General features: G+C 39.0%; 1 protein-coding gene across 6 annotated transcripts in view; it reads left to right on the forward strand.

Annotated features, from left to right (window-relative positions):
• Positions 1 to 13,383, forward strand: part of ubr3 (ubiquitin protein ligase E3 component n-recognin 3) — a 362,318-nt gene that overhangs the window by 97,594 nt on the left and 251,341 nt on the right. For all 6 annotated transcript variants that reach the window (XM_043693674.2, XM_087989039.1, XM_043693675.2 and 3 more), the window contains exons 11-16: positions 1,059 to 1,145; positions 3,014 to 3,079; positions 7,347 to 7,436; positions 10,323 to 10,451; positions 10,608 to 10,660; positions 11,185 to 11,318. In XM_043693674.2, the coding sequence (XP_043549609.1) occupies positions 1,059 to 1,145; positions 3,014 to 3,079; positions 7,347 to 7,436; positions 10,323 to 10,451; positions 10,608 to 10,660; positions 11,185 to 11,318 (559 nt within the window). The remainder of the gene's footprint in view (positions 1 to 1,058; positions 1,146 to 3,013; positions 3,080 to 7,346; positions 7,437 to 10,322; positions 10,452 to 10,607; positions 10,661 to 11,184; positions 11,319 to 13,383) is intronic.

The following is a 13,383-nucleotide window of genomic DNA, read 5'->3' on the forward strand; positions in this document are numbered from 1 at the left end:
GGACATCCTGAATTTACAGAAACTACTGTCAAGTCAAGGTAGTGAAAGTCACGGATAAAGTCAAAATACAATTTTTTTTATTCTAAACATTGTGTAAATTTTTGACCCGTCTGAATCCAACAAGTTCAACGGAGTTTGAAACTGGTTGATCAGTGTCATAAAATTTCATAACTACAATTGGTTGCAATAAGCAATTATTATTTGCAAATATGTTGTGTTCTATTGAATCTTTGTAGGGATTTGATTAGGTCACACTTGTGGGTACTGCATTCTGATACAGTCCCCAAGATATTTAAAAAAGAGGTTGCTCAAGTCCGCGAGGCAGTATGTAACAGATTTTTTTGCAATGTCATGTGAAAGGCTATGTTGAGCTCTTCAGCTTTGAAAATGTATGTTTGAAGGAATTTTATTTGTGTTATGTAAGATACGTAACAGGATAAAGAAAATAAAATCTGGAACAAGGTTTTTAGGTGCAGTAGGGTAGGAGGTACTAATGATGACAAACACTAAACATTGGTTGCCATAAAGAACATTTGAGGTTGGAGCATTTGATATAATAAAGTGCCTAGTTCTCTAAGTGACAACTCAGGTGGGTGAATATTGTGGAATGTAAGTAAATGAGAACTAGGATCATTTTCACCTGAATGGAACTGTGTCCATATGTGGATTTTGCGATTTAGATGTTACTTTGGAAAGTGAAAAATGGTCAGTAGTATCTAACCACCTGAATGAGTCCAGAGAAGGGATGCTTGTGTCAGATGGAAGTTAAGATGAGTACAGGTTTCTCCCAAAACATAGAAGGTAGGGAGACATTTACTTGGTATTCTTAATGCAATTATTCAGTTACCTTAGCTATCTAGTTTAGTGAGCGTGTGATGCCAAGCAACATGCATGAGTTTGTAAGAATTAGGAAACTAATTGTTAAGGCTGAAATTAAGATATTTTTGGTAACTAAGCATGTGTTAGTTTATTAATATTAGCATTGCTAATTGTTTGATTGAACTGAATTAGAAAAATCTTATAATTTGACGAGGCATTTTTGTGAACTTCTTTTGTAGGAGACACAGGAATATACCAGAACTGTGGTCAGATACTGTCTGGATGCATTGCAGGATTGGTTTGATGCCATTAATTTTGTTGATGAGGTACTGATGAAATGGAGCAATATATTTTCAAAATACATTTTATCTTTATATGCATGAATTGTGTTAATTCAAAATAATGTGAATGTGGCTAATTAAGCTGTAAGGGAGTAATTTAATAATGCACACTGCTGAATTGAGATCTTTTTGAAAAACAGAAGTACATTTATTATTTGAAAGTCTGTTTTAAAAAAAAAATCAATTTTCTTAGCCATATGGTGAGATGCTCTTCCATGTCTCCAGGTTTTCTAGGAAGTCATTCAGTCGGTAATTTCCCAAGGTGTAGTTCCTTAGGGTCTAATATTGGATGACACTGTTTTGATTCTGTCAGGCAAATGCAATCGTAAATATTAGTTCCCATTAAGTACTGTTTTGACATTGATCATTGTTTTCTTGCCAGTTCATGATTGTTATCTAAAACTGGAATTACTTGTTCCAAATCAGCAAAAGCTTGGCTGTGCTCAGCAGCTTAACACCATGGTGGCATTGAGGTGGATACGTTGGAATGGTGTGTGGCAAAGTATCCAATGTAGTGGAAGATAAAATAGAAACATCATTGTTCATTATGTTAAAAATTAGGGCAATATCATAAACTGAACCTTTTCCTTTCAGGTGATGGGAATGTAATAAGAGTACATGATCAAAGTCCCTTTACTGAGATACTTAGCAAGTGACTACCTGTAATAGCTAAATTCTTTGATGAGAGGCAGGAAGTGACTTACTAACAGAGATTAATATACGTGTACATTTCACTTAATGGATCGTTACTCACCTGGACCTGTTCATCAGTAAGAATTTATTGTCAACTGCAATACTTTAAAGACATTCTCCCAGTACACGTTATAGAATCTGTGACTGGAATTGCTCAGCATTTGATCCGGTGAGAATCTACATCAGAATCCTGGCACTATTAGCAGTATCTCACCTGCAGTATGTTATAAACTATTTTTTATTTCTAGCACCACTCAATGAACTGAATTTCCTGCCACACCGGTTTCCAGTATGCACTGGCATTTGAGTGTGAAAAAACTTTACTGCTTCAGGTGGATGTTTTAATACAACTTCGCTTATTAGGACTGAGTCTTTTTTAGAATGGTATATCTAGTTGAGCAATGAGCTAAGAGACAAAGCACTTGACCATCATTTTCCAAGTTCCACAACAGTGAAGGGTGACTGGAATGTTGACCTATATCTCCAGTGGATTAGATTTCAAAAATTGTAGAAGTGAAACTTAAGTTTTGCAGGGCCTGTATCCAGCTAGAATTTGATATCTAGTTTTAGATACCATGCCTCAGGAATGATATATTGGCCCTTTAGGGTCTGGAACAGAGTCACCAAAATTATACCAAAATCGGACAGTTGTAAAAGCCAAAACAAATATTTTCATAAATGCCGACTACTCGTCTAGAGCCAGACATCAGACATGATCTGAGGTATAAGATCCATTCTTCTGATTGTGGTAACTTTAATGATTGTTCATGTTTGTCTTTGAAAAAATTGATGTTGAGTATTTATGTTTCATCTAAATTTTGAATGCTGGAACTTGCATTAATATATTTTAGCAAACCTGTGCCTGACCACTCTGTGGTAGAATGCTGTCCAAAGGCAATCTTGTTAACGCCCTGGATTGTACATTGGCAGATATTTTTATGCAACAGTTGTAATATTGTCCTTTGTTAGATTATGTATTTTAACAAACAAAGCAAAAGTATTTATTTTGACATATACAATTCTGTCCTGTATGAATTTGTAATGAGTAGTAGTTTGTAATATTGGAAACTATGGTTGTTTACAATTGTAATAATTAAACATTAAGAAAATTTGGTATGTGAGTATTAATTTTTTATTCTTCCCCCCCCCCTTGAATTTAGCCTGCTCCTAATCAGGTTACATTTCACTTGCCTCTTCATCGTTACTATGCCATGTTTCTGAGCAAGGTAAAGTCATTTTCAATACAATGTATTCAAAATCATTTTAAAAACTTGACTATTATTTAAAAAGAAATGTTAAGTTGTTTCATAATTTTATATATGTATATAGTGGGTATAAAAATCTGCTCAGTTTTTGTGTATTAAGTCCATTGGACTAAATATCAGATGAATGTCCATATGATGATGCTGAAAACTACTCTTGTACTTATTATTGAATAATGTAATAGAAAGACATGCATCCAAATTTGTCGATGGTATAAAGATGTGGCAGCCAAAGTCACAAAAGAGCATTGACATATGTAGTGAGTGGGCGAAACTTACACTTATATTAGTCCACCCACTTTGGACCAAAATTGGTAGATCTCAGTTTAATTGTGGAAAATTACAGGCAGTATGAATCTAGAGTTCAAGGCCCATGGCTAAAATTTAGTAGTTACTTACAATGCAAAAGTATATCTTAAAAAAAAACTAATGTAATGTTGGTCTTTATATCTAAAGAGTGATAATAAAAACAGTAGGAAGCTTTGCCATAGTAATTAACATTTCCAGTTAGACCACGTCTGAAATACAATTTTGGCACCAAACGTTTTGGGAAAGGGTGCATTGACCTTGGAATGAGAGAGTATATGAATTTGACTGTGACCATGGTTTCATGGTAAATTCTGAGGAGCGATTAGCCCTGTATGGATGGTTAAAGAGAAATTTAGTAGAGTTTAGGAGGATTTTGAAAAAAGGTGGTAGGGTGAACGTTATTGTGATCACAGTACAGAGCAGCAACTATTTTAATTTGTTGTTGGTGAGATTTCTTGGGGCTTTTGTTTCAGGTAAGGTTGCCCCTTTAGATCTCCTCACCATCTCTTGGTTGTGGATGCTTGTTGTTACTTCTAAAGTGCATCACCCCACATTTATCAGAGTTAATTTCCATCTGTCTCTGATCTACCCGTCTGACCTATCAGTTTATACTCTCCTGCAATCTAACACTTTCCTCTTCATTGCCACCAGTCAATTGTTGTGTCATCCATAAACTTACTTATCATATTAATTTTCTCCTTCACTATTTTCTCCAATAGTTTCCCAACCACTCTATAGTTATCTGGTTTATCTCCATCATGCTTCTTGTAAAGTGGAACCATGTTATTTATCGTCCTTCCTCTGGCATCTTCCCTGTGGCCAAAGATGATTTAAAAATTAGGATTTGTGCCCTTGTATCTTCCTCTCACATCTAAGACAGCAAAATGGAATATAATTTACTCAGAACTGAAGATTTGCCCACTTTTATATCTGCCCAAACCTATACTTTCTCACTTCTTAGATCAATCTGCTCAAGAATTTCACAGTCCATCTTTTCAAATTCTGGTACTAGTATCCTCCTCCTCTTAGTAAATTCTTGGGCAGTAATGTGTCATTGTTATACTAATTAATGGAAATCTTTGTCAGTTTTAGTGGAGTGGAGCTGCATTGGAAAAATAATGTCTAACCAGCACTACAAATATAAATTGTTTTTCCAAAGTGATCTGCACCTGAAGAAAGTGAGGTATTGTTGTCCTTGTGAAAGATGCTGGAAACTGTGTTAAGGGAAAAAAAATAGTGTGGCTTTTTGCTGATAAATATTGGTTCACTGATTCCTTACCAAAAAGTAGCATCTTGTGTGCATGAAGAGAAGGACCGATGATTTGATGAAAAGACAGGCAGCAGGTGCTCCAAGATTCCAAATCCTGGTGCCCTTCCAAGTGATGCTTTGTAACTTGGACATATATTGCATTTCCTTCATCACTGGGTCAAAAATTTTATAACTTACTTCCTAATGTGGGATGTTCTTCACGATGTGAACTGCAGAAGTTCAAGAAGGTGACCGTTCTGAACGCCAACTAACAGTAAATAATAAATGTTAGTCTTGTCAAGGCATTCCAACAATTTTTTTAAGGCGGCTTTTGGTATGCTTTCTTTTATTGGTCAGAGTATTGAGTACAGGAGTTGGGAGGTAACGTTGCGGCTGTACAGGACATTGGTTAGGCCACTGCTGGAATATTGCATGCAATTCTGGTCCTCTTCCTATCGGAAAGATGTTGTGAAACTTGAAAGGGTTCAGAAAAGACTTACAAGGATGTTGCCAGGGTTGGAGGATTTGAGCTATAGGGAGAGGCTGAACAGGCTGGGGCTGTTTTCCCTGGAATGTTGGAGGCTGAGAGCTGACCTTATAGAGGTTTACAAAATTATGAGGGGCATGGATAGGGTAAATAGGCAAAGTCTTTTCCCTGGGGTCGGGGAGTCCAGAACTAGAGGGCATAAGTTTAGGGTGAGAGGGGAGAGATATAAAGAGACCTAAGGGGCAACCTTTTCATGCAGAGGGTGGTGAGTGTATGGAATGAGCTGCCAGTGGAAGTGGTGGAAGCTGGTACAATTGCAACATTTAAGAGGCATTTGGATGGGTATATGAATAGGAAGGGTTTGGAGGGATATGGGCCAAGTGCTGGCAGGTGGGACTGGATTGGGTTGGGATATCTGGTAGGCATGGAAGGGTTGGACCGAAGGGTCTGTTTCCATGCTGTACATCTCTATGATTCTAAGTCCTAAAATAGGCTATAGTCTATTTAACATGTCCGAATTACTGGCTTATGTTTAGCGTACCTCTGCTGGTGTAAGTTGTCAAAATTCAGTGATATAGTCTGCTGGAAATCAAATCCAGTGTAACAACAAGTGTGAAGATTTAATAGAACTGCAACAAATTGCATTTTGCCTCTGCCTTTTTCCTATCCAAGATAAAAGTAAACCATACCAGATTATTCAGTAACAAAAAAAAAGTTTTTGAAATACTCTTAACTTTAACAAGAACAGCAAAAGAATAGAATTTCTGCTTTGTGTAGCTTAGGTGTAATCCCTTTTAAAACGTTCACATGTACATGTGCACAGACACACAAAATGGAAGAAAAAACTTGACCGAATACAGATCGTATGAGTGGACGGAAAACATTATTCAGAGGAACATAGTTCTGTGTCATCAGTCCAATTTCAGAAAACTAAATGTGTTGGATTCCCATTTTCATTTTCTTTTTCCTTTTCTTCAGTGATGCTTTGTTTTTTGCACAGCAACTATCTTTTTAGTTCAATGGCTCCTTTGTTGGACCCAGGATTGGTTTGTTGTGACAAACTTGAGTATTCTTCTTTTCAGCAACTCTGAACATAGTTTTTCTTTTCTCTTTTGACTGAGTATTAGAAAAGGCAGTTTTTCAGAGCTAGAGATCAGAGAGAGGGATTGATGTAGCTAGCTTCTTGAAGTCCTCTCACAGATAGTGGCGGCACAGTGGCAAAGTGATTAGCACTGCTGCCTCACAGCGCCAGAGACCCGGGTTCAATTCCCGCCTCAGGCGACTGACTGTGTGGAGTTTGCACATTCTCCCCGTGTCTGCGTGGGTTTTCTCCGGTTTCCTCCCACAGTCCAAAGATGTGCAGGTCAGGTGAATTGGTCATGCTAAATTGCCCGTAGTGTTAGGTAAGGGGTAAATGTAGAGGTATGGGTGGATTGCGCTTCGGCGGGGCGGTGTGGACTTGTTGGGCCGAAGGGCCTGTTTCCACACTGTTTAAAAAAAACAAGATTGTCATGCTGCAACCTTACTAATCAAAGACTTGTTGCTATCTGAACATATAACAACTGGTGCCAATTGAAAAACCAATTAATATACTGTCTCTGGGAAGAGTTGCCTGAGCACCAGGTGATGCCGCTTTACCTGGTCGTGGTGTTCTCAAAAGTAAGAATAGTGCATATAGGAGAAAGTGAGGACTAGATGCTGGGGTTCAGAGTCGAAGAGTGTGGTACTTGAAGAACACAGCTGGTCAGGCAGCATTTGAGGAGCAGGAGAGTCGCATTTTGAGCATAAGCTCTTTGTCAGGAATGAGGGGGTAGTACACTGGTTAGTTTGACTTGTTATTCCAAAAAAATCCTTCCATTCCCTCTTTAGAGTATTCCCAATTTCAACCCATAATTCAAGAAACAAAAAAGATGTGGTTTCTTGAACAGACATTGTTTCTTAAAATGTTGATGCTGTTTTGTCCCTTAACTTCACTGTTGCCATATAATAGTTTGAATAATATAAGTTTGAATAATATAATAATAATGTCAGTGCAAAAATATTTTGAAAGATATGCAGTGCAATAGAAGACACTTATTAATTTGTGTTTTCTAATTTGTCAAATGTCATTAATTTTAAGATAAATAATTGAATTCATGTGTGAACTTACCTATTATATGCATTGTAATATTTTGACTTCTTTACAGGCTATTAGATGTCAGCAATTAGACCTTGATTCACTCCTGCCAGATCAAGAGATGCTAATGAAAATGATGGTTCATCCACTTCAAATTCAGGTGTTTTGATTTTTTTGTTGGTGCATGTCATTTGTACTGTCTAAGTCCTTGCTGCAACCATGTTCAGTCTGCATGATCTGTTTCAAGCCAAGAGTAGTGCTTAATAATGATTGCACTTCTGGTTTCATTTGTTTTGGTGACTTGTTTTTGTGCAACTGTAGAAATAACACAATGGAGAGGCTTTATATGAATAAAGCAGATATACGGTTCAGAGATTTTTATTAACTGTTTATGACAATCATGAATCACTAGTCAGGGAACATGTATCAAAGAGAAAAGGTCGGTTGTAAAAATGTCCCTTGTTTATTCTTCAACTGAAGTTGCAACCTCCTAAAGAGCATTTTGAACAAAGATAAATTTTGTGTTTCACAACAGCGTGGCTAAATTTACTCAATGATTTTTAAAAAAATGTTTCAAGAAAAATATATACTTCATTAGCCAATCTCAGAAGTCTGGGTGTATAATTTCTAGATTTTATAAGCAAAAAAACACTTATTTTTTTGTACATTTTCCAATCAAAAGTTTCATTTTCTCATTCTGTGACATTATACCTATACTATTTTGTATCTGAAAATGTACTTGAAACCACCTGGAACATATTCAGGTAATCAATCCAGTTAATTATTCAGAAAGAGGAAGCACAGTTTCTCTGTGTGTGTCTCTCTCTCTCTCTCTCTCTCTCTCTGTCAGTACAGTTTCTCTGTGTGTCTCTCTCTCTCTCTCTCTCTCTCTCTCTCTCTCTCTCTCTCTGTCAGTCTCTCTCTCTCTCTCTGTCCGTCTCTCTCTGTGTCATTCTCTGTGTGTGTGTCTCTCTCTCTCTCTCTCTCTCTCTCTCTCTTTCTCTCTCTGTGTCGCTCTCGCTCTCTCGCTCTCTCACTCTCTCGCTCTCTCTCTCGCTCTCTCTCTCGCTCTCTCTCTCGCTCTCTCTCTCGCTCTCTCGCTCTCTCGCTCTCTCTCTCTCTCTCTCTCTCACACAGACACAAATTTGGAAATGTAATATATTGGTCATGTCTAAATACACAATTTAGAAAAAAATCTATTCTGATATAGTAAATCAGGGTGGTAAGGACAAGCCAGGGAACTATAGACCAGTGAGCTTGACGTCGGTGATGGGCAGGTTGTTGGAGGGAATCCTGAGTGATAGGATGTCCGTGTATTTGGAAAGGCAAGGACTAATTAGGGATAGTCAGCATGGCTTTGTGCGTGGGAAATCATGTCTCACAAACTTGATTGAGTTTTTTGAGGAAGTAACAAAGAGGATTGATGAGGGCAGAGCGATAGATGTGATCTATATGGACTTCAGTAAGGCGTTCAACAAGGTTTCACATGGGAGACTGATTAGCAAGGTTAGATCTCATGGAATACCGGGAGAATTAGCCTTTTGGATACAGAACTGGCTCAAAGGTAAAAGACAGAGGGTGGTGGTGGAGGGTTGTTTTTCAGACTGGAGGCCTTTGACCGGTGGAGTGCCACAAGGATTGGTGCTGGGTCCTCTAATTTTTGTCATTTACATAAATGATTTGGATGTGAGCGTCGGAGGCTGAGGGGTGACCTTATAGAGGTTTACAAAACTATGAGGGGCATGGATAGGGTAAATGGGCAAAGTCTTTTCCCTGGGGTCGGTGAGTCCAGAACTAGAGGGCATAGATTTTGGGTGAGAGGAGAGATATAAAAGCGACCTAAGGGGCAACTTTTTCACACAGAGGGTGGTACTGGTATGGAATGATCTGCCAGAGGAAGTGGTGGAGGCTAGTACAATTGCAACATTTAAGAGACATTTGGATGGGTATATGAATAGGAAGGGTTTGGAGGGATATGGGCCGGGTGCTGGCAGGTGGGACTAGATTGGGTTGGGATATCTGGTCGGCATGGAGGGGTCGGACCGAAGGGTCTGTTTCCATGCTGTACATCTCTATGACTCTAACTGGAGGGATACTCTGATCGGATTGTTCAGAAGAGATGTTCTACCCCTAAAGGGCAATTGATGTTTGGAGCTCTCCTCCACAAACAACAGTGGATGCGAGATTAGTTGTGAATTTTAAATCTGAGGTAGATTTGTTTTGTTAAGCCCTGGTATTAAGGAATACAGACCAAAGGCAGGTTTGTGCAGTTGGACCACCAATCAGCTATGATCTCATTGAATGGTAGAACAAACTCTCGGGGCCTTGTGGCCTCCTCCTGTTCCGATGTTCCTATGAAATATTTGAAAGTGGGCCAATGCTTGAGTCTTTTTCAAATTTGAACAGCATAAGAGGGGCTTATGCCCAAAATGTCGATTATCCTGTTCCTTGGATGCTGCCTAACCTGCTGCGCTTTTCCAGCAACACATTTTCAGCTCTGATCTCCAGCATCTGCAGTCCTCACTTTCTCCTCCAGCATGGAGAATGTAGCACTTATGTTTCCAAATGTATGGCAATGTTTTAATTATGGAGTAGCCTACAAACTCTCACAAGCAATGAAATATTGTGTGCCTGCATATATAAGGCCTGCATAAGGTTCTTGGTCATAATTGGTATGACCTAATCACCCTTGGACCAGGCAAAGTCTCAATGAGACTTTGTTCTGTGCCATTTTATCCCTATTCTGTAGGTAAATAGGGGGAACACACAATTGTAACTAAGAGTTTGTCACTAAATTGTTCAAATTTATGTTGACCTATTTAACGAACGTATTCTGAGTTATGGAAACCAACACAACTTTTTAGTATAATGTTTGTATACACATACACCTTCTGTGATATTTTTACAGTTAAACTTAAGAATAAAGCTTCTAAATAGCCGAGAGATTTGCATATTAATGTCGAGTTCAAGTGTATGAAAAGTTTTGACTGTTCAATTTGTTGGTATACATGTGAATTAAGAACTGAAAGGCTATTAACTTTTTTAGGCAAGTCTATCGGAGATACACAGCAACATGTGGGTTAGAAATGGTCTGCAAATTAAAGGACAGGCTATGACCTATGTTCAGTCCCACTTTTGCAACTCTATGATTGACCCAGATATCTTCCTTCTCCAGGTATGCCCATGTTTGACATCTTGAGGTTTGCTGCAGCTCGTGTGTAGTATATGTGCTAGAATTTTAAATCAGCATGTTTAAGACTGAATATATTTATTTAAATTATTGAAGATTATCATTAAATAAATTGAAAATCTTCAAATTCTTTTCCCCTAGATTTGTGCTTCTAGGCTGGATCCAGATTATTTTGTTTCATCTGTTTTTGAAAGGTGAGTACTTCTAGTGCTGTGCCAGGTAAAGCCTAATGTGGACTTCATGCGTTTGGGAACATTGGGACATCTGGTTTGCAATTGTATGCTTGATTATTCTTTGAGAATACACAAGTTTTGAGAATTATCTATAGAGACTTCAGCAAAAGAAAAAAGCTGGAATATTCCAAGTTTGCTTCCACATCTGCACTAATTTTACTGCTTAAATTTTAAACCATGTAGGTTGTCAGCAATTCACTGCTCCGTTTTTGACGGCAATGCCCTGACCAATCAGAGTCAATCTGCATGGTTTAAAATTTAAACAAAGCCTTCCAGTTAGCTGTCAACCAGCATTAATGGGTGTGCTCGTCAAGGCAGTATCTCTTCACTTAGAGTTTACTTGCCAATCATCAGCACACTCATTTATATATGTTGGTTTTTTTCCTTGAATTGGTATTCTTGCAAATTGTCTTGAAATGTGCAAGCTGAGAGATATAACCAAATGACTGTGTAACGTTTCTGGGGTATCTTGTTCCTTTGTCTAGATTTAAAGTGGTGGATTTACTGACAATGGCATCACAGCATCAAAATGCAGCACTTGACACCGAACATGAAAGGTCTATGCTTGAGGGAGCCTTAACTTTCCTGGTTATTTTACTGAGTCTTCGCATTCATTTAGGTAAGGTTGTACAGGAATTTACATACTTCTCGAGAACAACTTTTCTGGGATTCCCATGTCCCTCTAGAAATGGTCCATTATTCCTACTTGGAAGCTCTCACATAGAAGTAAGATGGCAGAAAGTAAAAAGAAAGTGAATTTTCACCATTTTCTTGAGTGATTCTATATTTCCTCAATGTACGATGATGTTCTTTCAGAGGAAACAGATTGCAGCAGTAATTACCCATGCAAAAATAATAATGTGGGAAAAGAAATGAAGTTCCAAAACAGAATTTCAAAAATTAGGAAAAATTGTGTAAGTACATGACTTTAAAGATGTTTGTCTCTTATATATCTACCATACACACTTTCTGTGTGTATGGTAGCCACTCATGGTTGGTGTATTGCCTCCCAGCTGCCAGGGTCCGTGATGTCTCTGATCTTGTTTTCGGGATCCTTCAGTGGGAGGGGGAGCAGCCCCAAGTTGTCCATCAACGCACCAACGATGGGGATGTAAGGCAGAAATTCAAGGAGCGAAAGTGGAAGCTTAGAGCTAGAACAAACAGAGTTGTTATCTCTGGTTTGTTATCCGTGCCACGAGCTAATGAGACGAGGAACAGGTAGAGCAGTTGAACCTGTGGCTACAGGAATGGTACAGGAGGGAGGGATTCAGGTATCTGGATAATTGGGGCTCATTGTGGGGTAGATGGAACCTCTACAAATGGGATCGTCTACAACTGAACCAAAGGGGTACCAATATCCTGGGGAGAAAATTTGCTAATGCTGTTCAGGAGGGTTTAAACTAATTCAGCAGGGACATGGGAACATTAATTGTAGTTCCAGTGTACAGTAAGTTGAGAGTAGTGAGGTCATGATAAGGTTTCAAGGTCACAGGAGTTTACCAGAAGCAGGAAGGTGGTTTGCAGTGTCTACTTCAATGCCAGGAGCACCTGGACTAAGATGGGTGAACTTGCAGCATGGGTTGGTACCTAGGACTTTGATGTTGTGACCATTTTGGAGACATGGATAGAGCAGGGACAGGAATGGTTGTTGCACGTTCCAGGATTTAGATGTTTCCGTAAGATCAGGGAAGGTGGTAAAAGAGGGAGAGGTGTGGAATTGCTAGTCAAGGACAGTATTACAGTGGCAGAAAAGACGTTTGATGAGAACTCACTGACTGAGATAGTATGGGCTGACGTTAGAAACAGGAAAGGAGAGGTCACCCTGTTGGGAGTTTTCTATAGACCTCCAAAAAGTTCCAGAGATATGGAGGAAAGGATTGCAAAAATGATTCTGGATAGGAGTGAGAGTAACAGGTAGTTGTTACTGGAGATTTCAACTTTGCAAATATTGACTAGAAATGCTATGGATTGAGGACTTTAGATGGATCAGTTTTTGTCCATTGTGTGCAGGAGGGTTTCCTGACCCTGTATGTAGATAGGCCAACAAGAGGCGAGACCAGATTGGATTTGGTACTGGGTAATGAACCAGGCCAGGTGTTAGATTTGGAGGTAGGTGAGCACTTTGGTGATAGTGACCACAATCCAGTTACATTTAATTTAACAATGGAAAGGGATAGGTATATTCCGCTGGGCGAAAGGCAATTATGATGCGATTAGGCAAGATTTACGATGCATAGGATGGGGAAGGAAACTGCACGGCATTGGCACAATTGAAATGAGCTTGTTCAAGGAACAGCTACTGCACCTCCTTGATAAGTATGTACCTGCCAAGCAGGGCGGAAAATGTCAAGCGAGGGAACCATGATTTACTGAAGAACATAGAACATAGAAAAGTACAGCACAGAACAGGCCCTTTGGCCCACGATGTTGTGCTGAACATTAACCTAATATAAAATAAAATAACTTAACCTTTGCACCCCTCAATTCACTACTATCCATGTGCATGTCCAGCAGTCGCTTAAATGTCCCTAATGACTCTGCTTCCAAACCACCGCTGGCAATGCATTCCATGCATTCACAACTCTCTGTGTAAAGAACCTTCTTCTGACATCCCCTCTATACCTTTCTCTTAATATCTTAACACTATGACCCCTCACGCCAGTCAGTCCTGTCCTGGGGAAAAG

This window comes from Chiloscyllium plagiosum, unplaced genomic scaffold (assembly GCF_037043375.1).
Source record: "Chiloscyllium plagiosum isolate Xiang-an unplaced genomic scaffold, Cpla_swu_hap1 HiC_scaffold_7, whole genome shotgun sequence".
In the NCBI taxonomy this organism is placed as follows: domain Eukaryota; kingdom Metazoa; phylum Chordata; class Chondrichthyes; order Orectolobiformes; family Hemiscylliidae; genus Chiloscyllium; species Chiloscyllium plagiosum.